At 39.7% G+C, this 23,350-nt stretch overlaps 1 protein-coding gene across 18 annotated transcripts in view; it reads right to left on the reverse strand.

The window, feature by feature from the left end:
- The window catches only part of STAU2 (staufen double-stranded RNA binding protein 2), a 306,987-nt gene that overhangs the window by 192,417 nt on the left and 91,220 nt on the right, over nt 1–23,350 (reverse strand). For 13 of the 18 annotated variants that reach the window (XM_061439006.1, XM_061439002.1, XM_061438999.1 and 10 more), the window contains 4 exons: nt 9,281–9,427; nt 7,014–7,173; nt 5,697–5,804; nt 3,431–3,643 (listed from right to left, as the gene is read on the reverse strand). In XM_061439006.1, coding sequence (XP_061294990.1) covers nt 3,431–3,643; nt 5,697–5,804; nt 7,014–7,173; nt 9,281–9,427 — 628 coding nt within the window. The remainder of the gene's footprint in view (nt 1–3,430; nt 3,644–5,696; nt 5,805–7,013; nt 7,174–9,280; nt 9,428–23,350) is intronic. The other 5 variants (XM_061439009.1, XM_061439008.1, XM_061439000.1 and 2 more) reach the window with 1 other exon arrangement.

Raw genomic sequence — 23,350 nt, forward strand, 5'->3', positions numbered from 1 at the left:
CTACCAGTTCTCTGCAATCCCAATCAAAACCCCAGCATGCTCTTTTTGGGTAATAACTAATAAGCCAGTGTTTAAAATTCACATGGAAATACAAAGGAAAAATAATCAAAACACCTTGAAAAAAAGAACAAAGTTGGAGGAATCCAAATACCTGATTTCAAGATTTATTATAAAGCTATAATAATCAGGACAGTATGTGTGGTACTGGGACTTCCTGGCGGTCCAGTGGTTAACAATCTGCCTTGCACTGCAGAGGATGCACATTCAATCCCTGGTCGGGGAACTAATATCCCATATGTCACAGGGCAGCTAAGCCTGTGCACCACAACCAGAGGCCATGCACTGCGACAAAAGATCTCGCATGATGCAACAAAGATTCAGTGTGCTGCAACTAAGAGATCTGACACAGCCAAATAAATTAAAAAAAAAAAAAGACAGTATGTGTGGTACTGGCATAAAGAGAGAGAAAGAAATCAATGAAACAGAACAGCAACCCGAAATAGATCCATACACACGTGGCCAACAAGGGTGCAAAAGCCATTCAGTGGAGAAAGAGTAGGCTTTCAACCAATGGTACTGGAACAACTGGATATTCACATGCAGAAATAAATTTCAATCCACACATCACAGAAAAATTAACTCAAAATGGCTCATAGGCTTAAATGTAATATCTAAAACTTCATAAAGAAGATACAGAAGAAATTTTTCTGGTTTGGTTAGGTTAACTATTTCTTAGACACAACACCAAAATCACATTCAGCAGTAATAATAATAATAACAACAACAAACCAGTAAGGATAATCTTATCCAGAAAACTTTTATCTCCAACAGCAGAAAACCTTCTCTGAGGCCTTACCTTGTAGAAGAGAATTACATTAAAATTGAGAATATAAATTCAAAGACACCATCAGGTAGTCTTACATTTTAACAAGGTAACTCTGTAGAGTAAATTAAAATCCAAAAGGAGTTCACAACCACCCAGTTTGAAACTGGCACTGGCATCAGACGTGACTGGACTCGAAACCTGACTCTGCTCTGTGATCTGAGGGAGGTTTCTTAAACACCAAGAACCTCATCTTTAAAATGAGGATAATATCTACATCTCAGAGTGATTAGGAGGTTCAAATGAGACAATGTGATAGCTTCATTATTCTAAATAAAATCAAGGTAAATCATCAACAGATATCTTCCCTGTTTCTATTGTATAATAAGGAATGGTAGAACCTAGATATAAAAGACATTTAAGGAAGTGACTAAAATGTTGAAAACCAAGATACTATCCAAGGTGATCCACTTACTGGCCCATTATAAGGTCTGATCATACTCAAAATTAACCTAAATTTCAACTCATTGTATCCGTGTTGCTTTCTCAAAATAACCTTATATTTCAGAGAATATCTATAGACTTTAACATATGACAGATATGATACAAGTAATTCCAAGTGTGATGTATGTGAGGAAAAATGCAGGGGGCTAAATGAATGTGGGAGTCAGAGAGAACTAGAGAAGACTTCCCTGAGGAAGTCAAGTGTAAGCTGAGATCTGAATGGTGGACAAGAAGAAAGTTCTGCAATTAAATGCATATATAATAGAGGTAGTAGCAAAAAGTCATTTTTAAAGTTCAAAATGTTTCTCCCCTCTTTCAGAAATTTCAACAATATTCTTGCTTTTAATGGCTACAGTTAAAAGTAACAGGAGTTATATTTTTAGTCTACTATAAAAATGATAGATCTTTTTTTAGATTAAAGGCTGGTTATTCTTAATTTGAGATTAGAGTTAGTTTAATAGATTAGGTGCAAGTTAATGTGACTAGTTTTGCAGTAATGTAGAGCACTGTTCTTCCACTATGAAGAAGTTTTATGTAGATTTTATATACAAAGGAATTTAGGAAAACAGACCACGGATACGTTCATATACATATAAAATATGAACAGACAGAATGAGATACAAAATAACAAAAGCTAGTATTTATTGAATGGGTTTCCCAGGTGGCTCTGTGATAAAGAATCCACCTGCCAAGCAGGAGTCTGGGCCTAGGTCGGGAAGGTGGCCTGGAGGAGGAAATGGCAACCCACTCTAGTATTCTTGCCCAGGAAATCCCATGGACAGAGGAGCCTGGCAGGCTACAGTCCATGAGGTCACAAAGAGTCGGACATAGCTTACTGACTAAACAACAAGCAACAAATATTTATTGAGTACTTATTATTTCTACTGTTAATACATATTTAATAATAACTAATGCATTCTATGTATCATCTTGAGTAACATGTAACAATAATTCAATTATTATTCACCTCATTCCTCTGAACTATGCCTTAATTTTTTTTTTTTGATTAATGTACGCAAAATCTGATTCCATAAAAGAGAATCACAACCTCCTGAAAAGCCGTGTGGCTCTACATTTTTCTGAAAAGGTACTCACGCCTGAGAGAACAGAAACCAAGCCATCCCATGACCCCCAGGTGTGCTCAGTCACTCAGTCGTGTCCGACTCTGTGACCTCATGGACTATAGCCCGCCAGGCTCCTCTGTCCATGGGGACTCTCCAGACAAGAACACTGGAGTGGGTTGCCATGCCCTCCTCCAGGGGAGCTTCCCAACCCCGAGATCAAACCAGGTCTCCCGCATTGCAGGATTCTTTACCGACGGAGCTAACAGGGAAGCCCGAGGGCTGCTCTGTAGATTAAACGTGATACAGCACATGAAGCACTGGAGCCCCATCTGGCACACCAAGTGCTTTATATTTGCTGTCTGCTGCTGCGGCTGCTATCATCAGTGTGAGTGTTACTCATACAATTATTACTCTGCATCCTATCACCATGTCCTAAAATCTTGGGAAGTTGCCACACAGCAGTGTGGACTGCCCAAAGAACGCTGGATTATGGATCAGCAGTTCAGGTTGCCACACGTGATCGGTGAACACAAGCAAGCAAAGTCTTTGAACGTGTTTCATAAAACCTTATTTGTAAAATGAGGGGCAACATCTGCCTTCATTGTGATGAGAATTTTCCCAAAGGCGCTTATGACTGAGAAAGTATTTTTTAAACCATAAAAAACTATAAATATGCAAGGTATTATTATTTAATGAATGAACCCAAGTATACAAGTGTCTAAAAGCAAAACAGAATTACTATTCACTTACAGACACATGTCCAACCCTGATTCTGCTGATAACCCACAGGCTTAGGTGCCTGCCCTATGGAAAAACTTTTAGCTAGAGTTACCAGGGGAAGATCCCCTGGAGGAGAGCATGGCAATCCACTCGAGTATTCTTGCCTGGAGAATCCCATGGACCAAGGAGCCTGGCGGGCTACGGTCCATAGGCTTGCAAAGAGTCAGATACAACTGAAGCGACTTAGCATGCATGCACTATAATAAATATATATATATTTTATATATATATAGTCTAACATTCACAAGCATATACTTACCTTTACTATTGTTTTAGGGCGTTTTTTAAAAAATAGTTTTGGCTTTTCAACCACAGGCAGAGGTGGAAGTTTCTTAAGCTCCTGTAGCACAGTGGTTGCAGCGCGCTTCTTGGAGAGTTTTTTGCTATTTCCCTCTCCTTCAGCGGAGAACTCTCCCACTGACACCCGAGTCACAAAGCTTTTCATGTGTGGTGGTCCACTTTCTTTAATAACCTATTAAATATAGGCAAAAGATTCAATACAGGGACTTAAGATGGGTTTTATGGCATGAATCTTTCTTAATGTTCATATAAAAATCAAAATTGAAATTATTAAGAATTATACCAAAATTATGGATTTCTTCAATAAAGCTATTATGAACTCATTATACAGAGACTCTTCATTTATACTTATGATGCTTAATGAATTACATTGGAAAAAATAGAAATCTAAATAAACATATTCAAGTCATGGTCAAAATTGTGTTTTACTAGTTTAAAAAAGGCAATTCTAATTATGGTTGCCCTGTTTCTTATGGGACAGAAAATTAAGATCATAAAACATACCATTACTGCATACATATCTAACTTTCTCCTCTGTGCGAATAAGTTACTGGAGTATAAGGAGTATGTCTCACTGGAGTTCTATAACTTATGAAGCATCTTGCATGTGGAAGCTTCTCACAAACAGGTGATAGATGAAAAATCACCTATTTTTGATGGAGACCTCAAAGGTTATTTTACAATAAGGAATATTTACTCTCTGTGACATGGTCTTAAATAGGTAAGTAGATTTGCCATAAAAATACCTAGCTTTCTAGAGTAAAGGATTATGAATCTGTCAGCTATGAATGTTCCTAAATCCTGTATTTAACATGCTCTTTTTAAACTATGCCAATTTTGGGAAGCAAAATGCCTTCTAAGACCCAAGTGCTCAAAACTTCATTATGTCTGTCAAAAAGCCTGACCTATTAAAAAAATACCCTATTTAAATAGCTTACCATTGACCATTATATTAAAATTTTATCTTCTAATATTGGATACCAATGAAGAAAAGATACAGTATCTCAATAATCCAGTACTATTGAGGATAAAGGAATTTATGATAAGCATACTTTTCAAGTAATTTAAGCTTACAGATTGAAACACCAAAACTGTTTAACCACTTTGATGGACATCTTTCTCAATTAAAAAAATATACATGTATATTTTACTGACTAAATATTCAACCTGTTACTGCTCACATTAGATCACCATTATAAACATGAAATATTCTACACTAAGGACATCTAAGGCCTCTAGGGACATCTAACATTTTTAAAACTGTTCCTGTTCATCTAGCGTTTAAAAGGCCCCATCTTCCAAAGACTTTCAAGTAAATGCAGTTACTTTTGATAGGTTTTCCATATTTTCCCTATCATTTCTCTCTGGGACCAATAGGCCCTCAGGTACATTCTCTTCCTGCCTTCTTCATTCTGCTGCCTTTAATTTGCTATGGGCCGAGAAATCAGGTAACACAACGTGTGACAGAATTATGTTTAAGAAAGAAAACAGGCTCTCAGTTGAGGTGAGTAGATCCTGCCAGTGAGTAAAGCGTGAGAGCTTTCCAACTGGTGAACAGAACATAATTTGAAGGAAAATATTCCTCAACTGTTTCAGCTTATTCCTGGGTTTTGCCTATTTCCTAAATACTTGAGTTGCAAAATTAGTGATCTCTTAATAAAGGAGGTATTATAACAATTTAATATTTTTTCTTTTTTAAATGCCACATAATTTTACAAATATTTTATGACATATTTATCCAGTTTTAAACTAGAGAACTGCTTAATTATGTCTTAGTGACTTATCAGTAAAGGTTAAATGTAAAGTTAAAAGATTAAATTTATATTTTGGCCTCCATAACTTTAAAAGAAGTTAAATATTAATATATACATGTGACTACATATTAATTATATATTGAACATTTTCAATGTGACCTTGTCAAAATGCCAAATCTTATAGGTTACTATAAATTATCTTAAATTTGGAAAATAAATTTTATGATGAAACAAATGGCTGAATACAGAAAAGCCAAAGAGATCAAGAGGACTCCATGATATTGTTAAGCTCTGTTTTCTGAGGGCCTGCATCATTTCATGATAGACAGCTCAAACAGAAGGGAGCACATTAATTCTTTCAGGATGCTAAAATTTTATTTGTCAAATAAAATTTTGTTTTATTTGTTTGTTTGTTTAAAACAATGAGGAGCAAGGAGGGAAAAAAATGGGAGATCGCTGCTGAACACATACCTCAAAACTGACGGGCATATTTCTCTTCAGAGCAATTTCAAACACTAAGCTGATCTCAGACTTATTTGCATCTTTATCATCATCCATTTCTTTTCCTGATTCGCAATTCTAAATCACAAAAAAATAGGACGACATTGAATCTTCACTTTGTAACAAACTTTACATGTACTGAACAATCAAGAGAACCTATCTTACACATCACAGGAAACCAGAGACTGGATCCTGTGGATTCCCATGGAACCACCGCAGTCAAAGGCTTTGCTGAGAGGCTTCTTGTGATTTGTTTTTTTTTCCCTCAGAGTAGAAGGATAAATGCTGAGTGTGGAAACCTTTTACTCAAACACTAATCTGATGTAGATATCCCCAGACCTAGTTTTCTTTACAGACCTCCATTGCTCTCTCTCTCTCTCTCACATACACACACATAGTATCTCCACAAGTGTGTGATATTTAATCTTCTATGAAGACTAAGTTGCAGAAAGAGTATAGGATGCAAACCAGGATGCTGGAGCTCTGTGTCTGGCTCTGCACCTATTTAACACTTACTTCTGGAGCCTTACACATGCTGAACACCATGTAAGCCTTAAAGAGATCAAGAGACAGTATTCTTGCTGTCAAGAAGCTTAGGACTTAGTGGAAAGACTGAGAAGCAAACATAAAGAGTCATGATGAGAGTGCACAAGGACAAAAATACTAAGTCTGCCATTAACTAAGATAAATCTCAAAGGGGGAGAGACAACAGGCTTGAGGAAAGGCAAACTAAAGGCTGGACCTCTAGCTTCAAATAACGAAGTGGAGAACTCAATAAGAAGGGGACTTATTAGACACTCCTGAACTAAAGATACCATTTTGAAGTCAACAGAGAAAGCAGCTGAAACCATGGGAATGAGTAAAATTACTGAATATCTGCTTTGAATAACCTCACTGGTAAAATAAAGTAGGACTAAAAAAATCCATAAATATCTCCTCCACTTTAAACTCCTTGATTCTAGGTGAATTAACACAATGTAATTCATGCTCAATAAAACAAGCACTCAATGCAAAGTAAATGAACGTTATTTCTCACCCTTGCTCACATTCCCAAATCCTGACTTGCCTGGGAAGTGGACTCCCTAGGCTGAGCCAAAGTGCTCAAAGGCAAGGCTATCCCAACAAGACACAAGAGTCTAACCGAACACACAGGTGCACTGAGGCGCCGCCACAGCCAATCCAGCGTTCCCTTCTATTAGCAGAGACGTCCTCTATTCGTAAAGGAGCATTTGTCTTTGTATTTGTGCGGCTATTAGAGATAGGCTGCCACACACCGCAGGGACCCACCTGAGCTGATTTTTCTGGAATAGGTTCATTCTGCAGTGCCTGAAGGGCTTTCATCGCGGCATTGTGTCTAGCGGCTTGTCGAGTCTTCCCTTCCCCAAAAAATTCATTATTTCCTACAGTCAGCTGAACATAAAAGATCTTGGGCACTGGGCAATGATACCTAAAATAAGAAAATAAAAATGTTAATATAAGTTCAATAAAAATCCCTCTGTAATCATTAGTAAAATGTGTTTTGTTTGAGATATTAATAAACAGGCATGATCCACTATGTGTGTGTGTGCCAAGGCACTCCAGTCGTGTTCGACTGTTGTGACCCCATGGACTGTAGCCTGCTGGGCTCCTCTGTCCATGGGGATTCTCCAGGCAAGAAAACTGGAGTGAGTTTCCACGCCCTCCTCCAGGGGAGCTTCCCAGGGATCAGGCCCAAGTCTCTTATGTCTCCTGCATTGGCAGGTAGGTTTTTTTACGAGTGCCACCTGGGAAGCTCAGACCCATTATAACCTCCTATTAACCTCAATAAAGTTTTACCTCACAAATGTATTTATAAAAGATAAAATGTGAGTGAGCATATATATTGATAATACAGCATGTATGCTGATCTCCATGAAAAATGTATTTTGGAAAACATTAAACATAACTTAATACTGTAAAAATTATTTCATTATATCACAGAAGACTTCCTGGCAACAAGTTTTCAGTTACATTTTGATGGAAGTGAGCCATATGGTCTGGGGCTGAAGGATGGGGACCCGCCACAGAGACAGAAACAGGCGAGACCATCCAGGTGAATATGCAGACTGCCATGCTTTTAGCAGAGGGTAACCATGATTAGACATGGGAAGGGCAGAGAGATGGAACTACTACTGTAAAGTAATAAGCACTCTGCAAAGTACTAAGGAGAGCAGATTCAACACAAGAAAGAATGGGGAGTTTCAGCCAATTCTAAAGCAGAAAGAACCATAATAAAATGTATTTAAGGTGAAAACTTTTAGCAGGTTTGTGTTTAATGAGACTGAGAGGAAGCATAATTAGAAAGCTGCAATGATGCCAACATGAGGGGAGATTGTAAGGGGGTTGTAAGAAGAAAGGACAAACAAACGAAATTAAGAGGCTTTGCAATATAATCCATTAATTTAACAATTATTTATGGGGCACCTTCTTATGATGAGGGACTATCACAGCAAACAAAAACATACCCTACAGTGGAGAAGACAGACAATAAATAAAATAAATAGGCAGAATATCTAGGATGTTAGACATACATGTTGCTTTTTAATATTTATTTGTTTGGCTGTGCCAGCTCTTAGTTGAGGCACACGGATCTAGTTCCCTGACCAGAGATGAAAGCTGGGCCCCCTGCATTGGGAGAATGGAGTCTTAGCCAATGGATCATCATGGAAGTTCCATATACATTTTAAACAGAAAAAGAAGGAAAGGTTCAAAAGTGAACTTTTTAAAAATTGCATATATTAAGATTACAATAGAAACATTAGTGACACCATCTGAACAAAAGCAGTGATTTAATTCATTCACTAGTAATGGCAGTGAATGAAATAGTGAAAGTCTCTGGAGAGAATCAAGCAATTATCCAAGAGCTGTAGATCTGATTGCAATATGGTCTTCCGGTGTCGTTTGTACCTTCAGTGGCTTTCTCCTTTTTTGCCAACTACTCTTTTGAAGTCGTTCATATTTGTTGCCTGGAGTCCCAGTAAAAGTAAAATATGAAATTCTTGTTGTTTCTTCTTCCCTTGATTGGGCTGAGGTGTGAGGAAAGAGGGGCAGATAGAGTGATCAGTGAGTATCTCACTGAGAAGGTGACAACTGTGACAAGAGCTTGAGCAAGTGAAGAAGGAAACCATACAGATATCCGGAACAGGGCATATAAGGCACTGAAAACACCAAGCACAAAGGCTCTGAGGCAGCCGAGCGTCAGGAACGTTGAAGCAATTCGGAGGATTCCCACCCGGTGAGAGCTGAGGGTGTAAAGGAAGGTAGGCTACGAGCTGGAACCGGTGCCCAGATGCCATAGGGCCTTCCTTAGAAATCACTGCAAGGATCTGACTTCTACCCTGAGTGAAATGGCCAGCCTCCAGAAGGCTTTAAGGAGAGAAGTGACATAATCTGACTTAGACCTTGGAAAGATCATCTATTATGTTGAAAACAGACTGTAGGGGAATGATGGCAGACACAGGATATCTGTAAAGAAGCTATTGCAATAATACGGGGGCCTGAACTAGGGTGACAGCAAGGGAAGTAATGGGAAGTACCTGGATTCTGGACGAATTTCAAAAGTAGAGAAGATGGGTTTACCGAAGCACTGGCTATGAAATATGAGAGAGGAGTCGAGGAAGACACCAGAATTTCTGACATGAGCAACTGGAAGATGGAGTGCCCACACATTAAGTTGGGGAAAACTGCAAAAAGAATGGGTTTGTTGGGGATGAATACCAGCAGCTCTGGTTTGGAGATGTTGAGTTATTCAGTCTTTTAGACATCCAAATGAAGATGTTAGACAGTCAGATCTAATAAGTCTGGATTTCAGGAAAGAGGTCCAAGGTGGAGATAAAATTTGGGAATCATCAAAGCAGCATATATGCTGCTGCTGCTAAGTCGCTTCAGTCGTGTCCGACTCTGTGCGACCCCATAGACGGCAGCCCACCAGCCTCCCCAGTCCCTGGGATTCTTCAGGCAAGAACACTGGAGTGGGTTGCCATTTCCTTCTCCAATGCATGAAAGTGAAAACTGAAAGTGAAGCCACTCAGCCGTGTCCAACTCCTAGCAACCCCATGGACTGCAGCCTACCAGGCTCCTCCGTCCATGGGATTTGCCAGGCAAGAGTACTGGAGTGGGTTGCCACTGCTTTCTCCACTATATATATATATATATATATATATATAGGTGAAATTTAAAGCTACAAGACAGTGAGAACTCTGTGGGAGGCAGTGATAGGAGGAAAACCAAGCAAGCAGAATATCCTTCCTAAAAGCCAAATGGGGACAAGAATGTCCAGGAGGAGGGAAGAGTCAGTCCTATCAAATGCTACTTTACAAGTCAAATGAAATGAAGACAGAACTATGACCGCTAAATTGGGCAACTGAGCAAAACTAACAGAATCAATTTTGATGGAATGCTGAATTTATCATTGAAACACTGAAAAATAAGTTAAAAATCACTCCAGTGCTGGAAAATGTCTCTTTTTATTGATTTGATTTTTCTCCCTTTGTTTCTTGATGAGTCTGGCTAATGGTTTGTCAATTTTATTTATCCTTTAAAATGTCTCTTTTTAAGCAAAGAAAAGCCAATCAAGTTACCACTAAGGTTTAGACGATTATTGGTGTCCAAGTGGCAGACCTCTATAGTCAACCTGAGATAAATTGCACACAGCCCATTGTATAAGAATTGACAGGCAGATGGGACTCATCAGTGAAGGTTTACTGAAGGTGAAGGACTAGAAATGTACATCAGTACTGAAGATGAGATTTGGGAGGTAATAATTGAAACCATGTTGAGTGCATAAGCACCTGGAAAGGGTAAGTGTAAAAGCACCAAAAAAAAGAAAAAAAGAGCCTAAGGCTGGGATCTGATGAATACCCATGATCAAAAGGCAGGGGAAATAATAGACAGCAGTGAAGGAGATGAAAGAGGGTCAGAGTTAGAAAAGAAATTACAACACAATGTCAGAGGAAGAGATAATCAACAACGTCAAATGTAGCAGAGAAATCCAGAGTGAGTATGAAAAAAAAGGCACTGTTTTACATTTTTAAAGTCAATTTTCTTGGCCCACAGTTTTCTATTAAGATAAAATATGTTAAATGTGTTTTCGTTATATGTCATATGTTCTCATTTTTAATTGCTAAATATAAAAAAGTTAAAGGAAGAAAAATCACTTATAGTAAAAGATATTTTTAACATGCAGAGACTACAAAGCATTAAAGCCACAATTCTTTTTGCTCTTTGATTGCAAAAACTAATGATGTATTGAATTATATAATTTCCTAATACCTATTTTACCTTAGATCCCTTTAATGCAGAAATTTTGACAGACTAATATCATGAATGCAGGTTATCTTCCTTCTCACAAGATTCAGTTTTCCTATCTTCACAGAACTTTATGCATATTTCTAACTGGTTCCACTATAAAACTTGAAAACAGACAACCTGAAATCAGAAATTTACTCCTGGACTGAGATCTTATGTGGCAAGCTTTCACCATAGAGCAAATGTTTACAATTAATTATACACTTCTGAAAACAGAGGTCCCCGGCTGGAATGCTAACAGATCTTTAACTACAGTGGAGGGAGCGGGCGCCACTATAATCACTAAGGCCTGCTGACAATTACAAAACTCATTTTGGTTTGCCACAGAGACAAACAAAATTTCTGTTCATTATAACTTTACTGGAATATGATGTCATAACACATAACCATACTGAAACAATCTGCTGATTTTCTAACCAAATTATTAATTGCACACTAAAGAGCCCTTGGGGCCTCTTCCTTTTTGGCCATCAAAAATGGCTCTATGTACGTGTATGTGTGTGATGTGGATATGTGTGTGTGTGTGTGTGTGTATACATATATATATATATATATAGTATCACATAAATATCAGAGGGAAAACTATGTTGTATTTTTAACGTAAAAAGTAAAATGCTCTAGCACTAACAGCAGGAAATACCAAGACCCAACGACTGACTTGTTTCATTCCAGTTTCATTCCATCCTCTTACTTAACAATGATTCTTAATAATTTACCCCACGTGGTTTGAATACCTTATATATCACATCTCCTCATACCATCATGACTATTACGATTAACCAGAGCACTCTCATTAATGGCTCCCAGATTGAATTATAGGAGAGAAGATGAAGAATTCGTTTTGTATGTTAGGTCCTGGTCTCTAAATATTCATTTCCCGTGGTTAATAAAAAAAAAAAAAAACTCAGGTATTTAACTTTAAAAGCTGGTATGGACAGAGGATTGAGATGGCTGGATGGCATCACCGACTCGATGGGACGTGAGTCTGAGTGAACTCCGGGAGTTGGTGATGGACAGGGAGGCCTGGCATGCTGCGATTCATGGGGTCGCCGAGTCAGACACGACTGAGCGACTGAACTGAACTGAACTGAAGGTCCATTTAATGGAGTTCCTTTTTCTATTTTTATTTATTTCTATTTTATTTTTGATAAAGTGTGTATAATAAGTGATGCATGTTTTTTTACAAATTAGTACATATATACTTACCTAATCTTATTCTCCTCTTTTCTCTTTTAATATTCATCAGTTTGGTTTTATTTTTATGAAAACTTTTTAGTTTGTAGTGGGGCACAGCTGATTAACAATGCTGTGATACTTTCAAGTGAATAGTGAAGGGACTCGGCCGTACATACACATGTATCTTCTCCCTCATCCCATCCCATCCAGGCTGCCACAAACACTGAGCAGAGTTCCATGTGCTCTACAGTAGGACCTTGTTGGTTATCCATTTTACACTGCTCTTCTTGAATGATCTTCCTTAATTAGGATTTTGTGATCAATGCTTCAATCCCCATAGTGATTACTGTTAAAAGATGAGCCATGAAAACTCACCCATCCAGGCTATTAAATGTTCAAGGTCAAATGATTTCTACCCACTGCTTCTTCCAGAGTATGTTTTGTAAAGCATGATTCTGCTTTCATAAGCATCTTTGGTGCTTGTTCCAGATGCAAGTTCCTGTGTCCCAACCCTGATGCGCTGAATCCATCTCTGAGAACGGAACACAAGGCTTCACTTGCACAAGTTGCCCTGGTGAGCGTGCACACTATAGTCTGAGAGTACCTGCAGCCTACAGGATGGCTGATGCAACCTGATGACTGCTTCAAACCCAGTGCAAGCAAAGGACTGAACTCGCTCCCTATATCGCCACAGTTAGGTTTCTTGCATCTCTTTCTCATCTAATCCTAAAGGCAGCTTGGTGAGATTGACGTCTCCATGGTCACCTTGTGTGTGTGTTAGTCGCTCAGTCGCATACGACTGTTTGCAAATGCATGGACTGTATCCCACCAGGCTTCTCTGTCCATGGAATTCTCCAGACAAGAATACTGGAGTGGGTTGCCATTTACTTCCCCAGGGGATCTTCCAGAGCCAGGAATAGAACCCAGGTCTCCTGCATTACAGGCAGATTCTTTACTATCTGAGCTACTAGGGAAGGTTTTATGGTCACTTTGAGATGTAGCAAAACTCCCCAACAGTTACTGGGGGGTCAAACTCAGTCTTCCTAACTTCAGAGCGTAGGATGCTCAAGTCATTTGCTGATAATCTGCCTTATCTTCTTCTATTTTTGTTCACATATATTTATGATACTAGTTATATCCTTAGCAGGCAAGAGAATATAATACTGGGTTTTTTCTAAACCTAATAATAAGGTCTACTAACAGATGTCAGTCGTGCTTTACTGACAAGCTGCTGAACAAACAGAACTCCACAATGATATTTTATATTTTTATGGTATGTCAGGCCAAGCAGGGACAAAAATAGGCACAACTGGGTAACCTACCAGGCACTAGTAGTAAAGAATCCACCTGCCAATGCAGGTGACACCAAAGACGGGTTCAGTCCCTAGGCGGGGAAGATCCCTGGGAGTAGGAAATGGCAACCCACTCAAGTATTCTTGCTAGAAAATTCCATGGACAGAGGAGCCTGGCAGGCTGCAGTCCATGGGATCACAAAGAGTCCAACAGACACACATACGGACGGACACACACACACACCCCCAGGAGCAAAAGATCAGAAAAATGGACACACACACACACACACACACACACACACACACACACACACCGAAAGGAGCAAACGATCAGAAAAATGGGCTCAAGTACCACCCTGCCTAACAGTCTTAAATTTTATAAAGGCTGTTTGTAAGACCACATTTTCCCCCCATTCCTCTTTGTCCTCTGTCTGCTAATAGTCTTATAAAAAACAAACAAGCACAATTTCAAATAAAATAAAAGCTTCCCTTTTCTTTAGACCTCAAAAGTCTTTAGATTTGGCCTGTCTTCAACATTTCACAAGTCACTACAACAATAAAGAAAAGAATGGTACTTGGTTCTTTTGAATTAGTACTTGACATTCCTTATACAGTTTTGCTTTGTTTCTGAGCAAAGGGAAGGTTTTACATTCTTATATATTCTCGTGAGAACATGATATTCTTAGTCTTATATCTCACTGTCAGTTATAATGACTTTCCATACCATAGATCCTTGCCATCCTCCCTAAAGTTACCTCATTAATGCTCTCTTTGCAGACTCATTTTATATTTATCTTTCTAAACAACCAGAATCCTCCCGATTATTCTCTGCCTTCTTCTCCAACAGCACCACTCTTCTAAGTATCATTTTTACAAGGTGAGAAAGATATAGTCCAAATAACATTATAACTCTTAAAAATTGAAAAATAATTGCCTCATTTTATTTGATAGCCTTATTCATAAATCTCAGTCCAGCTTAAGTGTTCATATCTCCCCTACAGGTTTATGTCTTAAATATATGAACATGTTATCTTCTGATCTAATAAAGAAGGGCCTTGAATTTCTGTGTTTACTTCTAACATGGACTGAAAACAGCAATGTCACTTAATCTTTCTATCTCAGTTTACTTAGCTGTAAGATGTTGGCAGAATTTATGTTTAAAGGACTCTAAAAAGCAAAACTGAGAATTCAAATGTCCTGTTGATTATTCTGACGCTCTGTACACTTTTTGGCACAACGAAGCATTCTTTTTCTTGCTATAGAAAAATAATAGGCTTTATCACAAAGCTATAAAATAGTCCCTGGCACATTTTCAAGCTTGTATGTATATAAAATGTCCAGATAGGAGAGAGTTCTTTCTCTATTCACATCTATAAATTTTGAAAATATATCTTTTATGGGAATGTTTAGTCTTGAGAAATTTCAAAAATGAACATATATTAGAAAAGATTCACAGGGCAGCTGAAAACAAGCTTTAAAAGAGTTTTTAGAATATTCTATTCTATTTGTTAAATTATTAGGTTGGTCAAAAAGTTTCATTCAGGTTTTTCCATTACATCTTATGGAAAAACTCGAACAAAACTTTTTGGCCAACCCAATGTTATGTTTAAAATGCAAAAAGAAAAATACAGAAAGATATGCACTAAAAGCTGGGATGGGATGTTTTGAAGTGATTGAATTATAAATGATAGTTTCTTTCATAATCCCAAATGTTTTAAAATAATATAGCTGTACTGGTGTATAAACAGAAGAAAATGTTGAACTGAAGTAAGTCTAGGCACTGTCCAAAGGTAAACCTGTGTTCAAAATGTAAATCTGATGAATTAGTGGAATGACTTGTAGAATATAAAATATGAGCCATTAAGAGTCAGTGATTTGTACCAGGTCACTGATGCCAGGAACAGGACTATGGAAACCAGAGCATGTTATCAAAGAGCCCCACTTTATAAACACATAATAAGCACCCGCAATCCCAAACGTGGATCCAGCACGAAACTATTCTTGCCCCTTCCCTAAATGGTTATCTAGATAAATCATCATCACCACCATCACTGTGATCACAGCAAACACACAAAACTCACTATGTGCCAGTCATTATTCCAAGTTGTGTGCATACTCAACTCATTCAGTCACCATAACGACCTCAACATCACTTCACACATGAGGAAATGAACAAACATGTTAACTAATTTGCCCAAGGCCATACCACTTGAGTCAGCATTTAAACCCAGATAGGGGCTTTCCTGGTAGCCTACCTGGTAAAGAATCTGCCTGCAATGCAGGAGATCCCGGTTCGATTCCTGGGTTGGGAAGATCCTCTGGAGGAGAGAATGGCAACCCGCTCCAGTATTCTTGCTTGGAGAATTCCATGGACAGAGCAGCCTGGCGGGCTACAGTCCATGGGGTGGCAGAGACTTGGATACGACTGAGTGACTAAGCACCCACAGTCTCACTCTAGAGTCAAGATCTTAATGCCTGTATTATGCAGCCTCTGAATGAAATGGATAAATGAGCACTATAAATTTCAGAGCTACTAACCCTAAACTTTGGAGAGGTCACGACAGACCTAGGACATCAAGGCAATTTAAGTCAAACTAGATATAAGAAATCAGTGCTCACATCGGTTCCAAAGAGAAAGCTGGGGGCGGTAAGTTCAGGAGATGGAGCTGACACCAGCCTACTGATCTTTCTCAGGCTTTGCCTCCTCTCTTAACCCACCTTGTTGGAACCCATGCTTAAACGCTAACAACCCCATTGTTGCTGTTCAGTTGATAAGTCATGTATGACTCTTGGACTGTAGCACATCAGGCTTCCCTGCACCTCATTATCTCCAAGAATTTGCCCAAGTTCGTGTTCATTGCATGGGTGATGCCGTCCAACCATCTCATCCTCTGATGCCCTCTTCTCTTTCTGCCCTCAATCTTTCTCAGCATCAGGTACTTTTCCAAAGTCCCATTAGGGAACTGCATTAGTTCCCATCAGAGAACTGCAAATCAAACCCACAAGGACATATCACCTCACATCCACCAGGATGGAAACAGTTGTGCAGCCACTGCATTCCTTAAAAGTTACACACAGAATTACCATTTGACCCAGCAATTCACTCCCAGGTGTATAAAACCTAAGAGAAAATGTTAAAGGTGCTGAAACAAAAATGGGTATGCAAATGTTCATAGCAGCATTATTCGTAACAGCCCCAAAGTGGAAATAACCCAAAGGTCTGTCCAACTGATGAATCAAAAAACAAAATGTAGCATATCCAAACAATGGAGTATTGTGCAGCCATACAAAGGAATGTGTGGGTGCTAAGTTGCTTCAGTGGTGTCTGACTCTTTATGAGCCCATGGACTGTAGCCTGCCAGGCTCCTCTGTCCATGGGGATTCTCCAGGCAAGAATACTGGAGTGGGTTGCCATGCTCTCCTCCAGGGGAGCTTCCTGACCCAGGGATCGAACCTATGTCTCCTGCATCTCTTGTACTGGCAGGCGGGTTCTTTTACCACTAACACCACTGGGGAATGAAATCTTGATATATGATACAATGTGGATGGACTCTGAAAACATTAAGCTAAATGAAAGCTAGACACAAACTCTACATATTGTATGACTGCATTCAGATGAAATGTCCACAACAGGCAACTCCATCGAGACAGAAAGGAGATTAGCGGTTGTCAAGGGCTAGGGAGAGGGAAGGTGGGGAGTAACTGCTAAGGAGTATGGGGTTTCTTACAGGGGTGATGAAATGTTCTGGAATTAGATAGTGGTAATGGCTGTAAAACACTGTGAATGTAGTAATTCACAATGCACTGAACTCTACAAAGTGGTTAAAATGGTGAATTTTATGTTACTGTGGATTTTACCTCAATAAAAAACAATTTAAAAAAATGTTCATACTCCCTAGGCTTCAATCTTCTGTTTCTCATAGACGAGACAGTCTTCCTAGGTGATGTCACCTGTTCCTACTTACATTCTTGGCAGACTCCCAGAAATTAGCCTGCCAAACTGGGGGAGCACAGGGGAGAGAGAATAAAACCATTCCTCCCTTCTGAACGCTCAGGAATGAATAACCTGGTCCTCTTCCTGCCCTTGTTTGGTTGCCAGGGGTGTGGGTAGGTGGGGTATATGAATCAAATTATTGACTCAACAAATATTGATTAAGGGCCTAATTTGTGCTAGGGACTGTTTTAGTCCTAGGGATGGTGGATAGGACTCAGGAGACAATCAATCAAACAGCATCTACTGGTAAGAGTACTAGGAAGAAAAGTAATGCAGAGGAAGGGAACAAAGTTAAAGGGCTCATTCAGGAGGTAACACCTGAATAAAGAGATAGATGGAGTAAGAATTCTAGGCATCCAGATGCCAGGAGGAAAAAGTGTCTCAAGCAAATAGCACGGCAAGTGCAAAGGCCCTGGGGCGGTAACAGAGGGGGGCATTCTTTGAGAAAGAGCAAGTGTTCTTGTACCTGAGAAGCAGTGAGTCAAGGGGTGAGTGGTAGGAAACTAGTCATACCTTCACTCCACGTGTGACAGGAGCCATGCGGGCGGGGGAAGACGGGTAAGCAAGGAAGTGACACGGTCTGACTTCTTACTGAAAAGTCTCTCACTGCTGTTTGTCCAAAGAAAGGCAAGAAGAGAGTGGTTGGCAGGACATGGCATAGTCCAGAGAAGTCATCTCTGAGCACATGAGACTGAATTTGCCCAGGAGGATACAGCAGAATTGCAGCAGAGATGAAAGCCCACCTAAAGACTATGGTCATTATTTTAAGATGAGACCGGTCAGCACAGTTATACTTTCTGAGGTATATTTGCAACCCTATGAACTATAGCCCACCAGGCTCCTCTGTCCTTGGGATTCTCTAGGCAAGAATACTGGAGTGGGTTGCCATGCCCTCCTCCAGGGGATCTTCTCAACCCAGGGATCAAATCCATATCCCTTGCATCTCCTGTACTGCAGGTGGATGCTTTACCTGCTGAGCCACCAGGGAAGCCCAATACAGAGGCAGAAGAGCTGGACTTAACCAGTTAAAGTTCTGCAAAGCATCAGTGATCACTGAAGCAGGAAGCACAGGAGTTAAGTGACTGACCAGGATGGTAAGAAAAGAGTGATAAGCGCCCATGAAATGCAGCCCTGCAGAATCTGGCAGGTTACTAAAGGCTGCAACTGTCCTGGAGCTCTGCGCAACGTGTGCCCTAAGCACGGGTAACAGAGGACACCCTCTATTTCCTGCCACCCCGATGAACGGCGGGCGTGGATCAGGGCAGCTAGGCGCGCCTCCCGTGTGATGGCCGACATGCAGTGCTGGAACTTGTGACTGGAAAGAAGGGTCCCCAGCAGAGCAAGCTGCAGGGAGCTCCCCTGCCAGAGTGTGTTGCTGCTGTGTCCCTCTGGGCATTGAGGCACACCGTCCCAGACTGGTAAATGACTGGCACCGCAGCCAGCCATGTGAGGAGTGATGGTACAAGAATGGGGTTGGGGCCCTCAGGACAGAGTGTCTCAAAGTGAAGTGAAAGTGAAGTTGCTCAGTCGTGTCCAACTCTTTGCGACCCCATGGACTGTAGCCTACCAGGTTCCACCGTCCATGGGATCTTCCAGGCAAGAATACTGGAGTGGGTTGCCATTTCCTTCTCCAGGAGATCTTCCCGACTCAGTGATTAAATCCGGATCTTCTGCATTGTAGGCAGACACTTTTACCATCTGAGCCACCAGGGAAGTCCCTCAAAGGCCCACATAAAAACCACCAGAGTCCAGGACTTCCCTGGTGGTCCAGTGGTTAAGACTCCAAGCTGTCAGTGCAGGGGTACAAGTTCAATCCCTGGTCAGGGAACAAAGATCCCACATGCTGCCTGGTGTGGCCAAAAGATTAAAAAGAAAAAAATCATCAGAGTTCTCCTGGAGGGGTCGAGGAACACCAGTTAAAAGGCAGATTCAAGACTGACAATCAGACTCTTCAGGTGAGTCCAGTAATCAACACCATTAACAAACTGCCTTGGTGATTTTTTTTATTTTTCTTCCCTTCCCCTGCTTATGAATGCAAAGGATTTCAATTTCTAAATGTTAACTTTGTCCTATCTCCCTTACCGAATTCTCCCGCTGCCTGTAACAAGATTTTAGTTCTCTCGCAATTTTCTAGATAATCACATCTGCGAAAAACTGGTAACTTTCTCTACTTCTTCCCATATTCTTTTCATTTTTCCCTAAATTAAATGGGTCCATATTTCCAACTTTATCACTACGAATAAAGCTAGTGGAGGTGATGGAATTCCAGTTGAGCTATTTCAAATCCTCAAAGATGATGCTGTGAAAGTGCTGCACTCAATATGCCAGCAAATTTGGAAAACTCAGCAGTGGCCACAGGACTGGAAAAGGTCAGTTCGCATTCCAATCCCAAAGAAAGGCAATGCCAAAGAATGCTTAAACTACCACACAATTGCAGTCATCAGAACACGCTAGTAAAGTAATGCTCAAAATTCTCCAAGCCAGGCTTCAGCAATACGTGAACTGTGAACTTCCAGATATCTGTTCAAGCTGGTTTTAGAAAAGGCAGAGGAACCAGAGATCAAATTGCCAACATCCGCTGGATCATGGAAAAAGCAAGAGAGTTCCAGAAAAACATCTATTTCTGTTTTACTGACTATGCCAAAAAGCCTTTGACTGTGTGGATCACAATAAACTGGAAAATTCTGAAAGAGATGGGAATACCAGATCCCTTGACCTGCCTCTTGAAAAACCTATATGCAGGTCAGGAAGCAACAGTTAGGACTGGACATGGAACAACAGACTGGTTCCAAATAGGAAAAGGAATACATCAAGGCTGTATATTATCACCCTGCTTATTTAACTTATATGCAGAGTACATCATGAGAAACGCTGGGCTGGAAGAAGCACAAGCTGGAATCGAGATTGCCAGGAGAAATATCAATAATCTCAGATATGCAGATGACACCATCCTTATGGCAGAAAGTGAAAAGAAACTAAAAGGCCTCTTGATGAGTGAAAAAGTTGGCTTAAAGCTCAACATGCAGAAAACGAAGATCATGGCATCTGGTCCCATCACTTCATGGCAAATAAATGGGGACAGTGGAAACAGTGTCAGACTTTATTTTTGGGGGCTCCAAAATCACTGCAGATGGTGGTGACTGCAGCCATGAAATTAAAACACGCTTACTCCTTGGAAGGAAAGTTATGACCAACTAGATAGCATATTAAAAAGCAGAGACATTTTTTGCCAACAAAGGTCCATCTAGTCAAGGTTATGGTTTTTCCAGTGGTCATGTATGGATGTGAGAGTTGGACTGTGAAGAAAGCTGAATGCTGAAGAATTGATGCTTTTGAACTGTAGTGTTGGAGAAGACTCGTGAGAGTCCCTTGGACTGCAAGGAGATCCAACCAGTCCATTCTAAAGGAGATTAGTCCTGGGTGTTCATTGGAAGGACTGACGCTAAAGCTGAAACTCCAATACTTTGGCCACTTCATGCGAAGAGTTGACTCATTGGAAAAGACCCTGATGCTGGGAGGGATTGGGGGCAGAAGGAGAAGGGGACGAAAGAGGATGAGATGGCTGGATGGCATCACCGACTCAATGGACATGAGTTTTCGTGAACGCTGGGAGTTGGTGATGGACAGGAAGGCCTGGTGTGCTGCAATTCATGGGGTTGCAAAGAGTCAGGCACAATTAAGCAACTAACACTTTCACTTTCACCTCCAACTGAATACTGAAGAGGAACTGATAACGGATGGTCTTGTTTCTTATTTTAATGGGAATGTGACTAGCGTGTCCTTATAAGCATAATGCTGGCTTTTGGGTTGGGTCAAGATGGAATGGGATGGTTGTGTGTGAAAGAGAGAGAGACTATGATTTCTAAGTCAAGAATGGGTTTTTAAATGTCTTTTCAGCATCTGTGTAATTAACAATTTTTGCTTTTTATCTGTTAATAAGGTGAATCTTATTAGCATATTTTCTAATAGTGAAACAATTTTACATTCCAAGAATAAATACCACTCAGTAAGGGTACTTACTTCTACATACTGACAATTGTTGGCCAATATTTCAATTAAGATTTTTCCACTGATATTCTAACACACAATATTGATCTGAAGCTCTGTCCTTTGCTGTTTCAAACTTGGGTTGTTGAGCTAGACATCAAGGTTATTCTTCACAGGTTCAGTAAAATCCCTCTGTGAAAGCACTGAGGCTGGGTGCCTTTCCTTCAAGGCAGTGGGGGAAGGTGGCGGGAGTTAGCTCTTCAACTACTTATCCTTTAACATGGATAGACACCGCATCTTTATTTTCTCCTTTTGAGTTCAGTTTTGATTGTCTATTTTCCTACAAAAGCAGCCCACCCGTGATCGTAGGTTCTGAACTCTTTCCCGCTGAGTTGCACACAGCCGCCTGTCAGGAGGGGTTTCAGTTCTGCATCTGCAGTGTTCTCCCATCCTCAGACTGTGTTATGCGTATCTGCGCTTTTGCCTCACAATGGCTTGCCTTAAGTCACCTATTCATATATTGTATTGGTTCTAAGAATAAGATGTTGGATTATACATGTTTTTTTCTATTTTTCTTCGGTTTTCTAATTTATCTATTAATACATTCATCTTCCTTCCTCAGACTTCTGTTACTCCTTTCCTAACTTCTTGTGTTGGACATACAATTAATTTTCAAGGTAACTATTTATCATAGATATAAGGTTAATGAACCTGCCTTCTAATAGGCCTTATGTTGTCTGAACTGTAATGTCTTCAAGAGGGAAATACACAATACAGTGCTTCCTAAATATTTTTGGTAATGAAACTCCCTTTCTAGTGAACTAGCATTCTACAAAACACACCTAGAGACATACTGCGTTAGTTAGGACTCTGCATATCCCTCTGGGTTACTGCTTAATCTGCTAAAAGCTTTTTATCTTAAATGTAATAAAGATTACTTAATATTTTAAGAAATATAATTTAAAATATTTATCAAGTACACTTATAAGATTGATCAAATTAGATAAACACTAAGAGAGTGAACAGAGATCTTTAGATTACATTAAGATCAATCGGATTGAGGCTCCATCTCAATACATATCTCATATATATATATCTCTCTCATCTATAAGCTCTTTGGGTTAAGAGGAGGAACTTTTTCTAAGACTCATCAATAATATGAAAGATTTTGTCTGTATCAACTTTCTTCATCTGATTCAAGTGGCAAACCAGAGGGAAATGACTGCAATTTTCATGAAATATCACAGCACATCTGTGTATTTATTCAGGAACAATTTTCAAATGTGTGTGTGTGTATGCAAGCACCTCGAGTGCACTTTGCACTTCAAAAGCTTTTGTAAAACATTTAAAGAAATACAATTTAAAATTTTAATATGTATTTACTAAATACTGCACGCTACTAGTCTAACAGCAGATCCTTTAGCTTAAGGAAATTATGGAACACGTGGCTTATTTTTTCTTTGAGTTGAAAGATTCTCTTATTCAATTCCATCAACAGATCAGCTTTGGTTGGGGGCTGTCTGAGAGTGTTCTCTGAAAACCATTGGTGAAGAGAACCTCTCAAATTGAGACTAGTTCCAGAAAATATTTTAAATACTTCTGTTTCTTCATTAGCTTAAGCCCCAACGATGTATGTTATGTTACAAACATAATAGATTATAATTTTAAAAGGGGTCTAACATGCTTTGTGGATAAATTAATTTTGTAATGTCTAGAACAAAAGATTCAAGTTCATGACTGTTTGCACTGGAATCTTCCAAGAGCTTTAGAAACTGTTTGCTTTGTTACAATGTCGAACCCAGACATCTACTCCAGTGCCTTTACTGATCAGAATTAACTATCAACTTTGG

Source organism: Bos javanicus, chromosome 14 (assembly GCF_032452875.1).
Source record: "Bos javanicus breed banteng chromosome 14, ARS-OSU_banteng_1.0, whole genome shotgun sequence".
Lineage (NCBI taxonomy): Eukaryota > Metazoa > Chordata > Mammalia > Artiodactyla > Bovidae > Bos > Bos javanicus.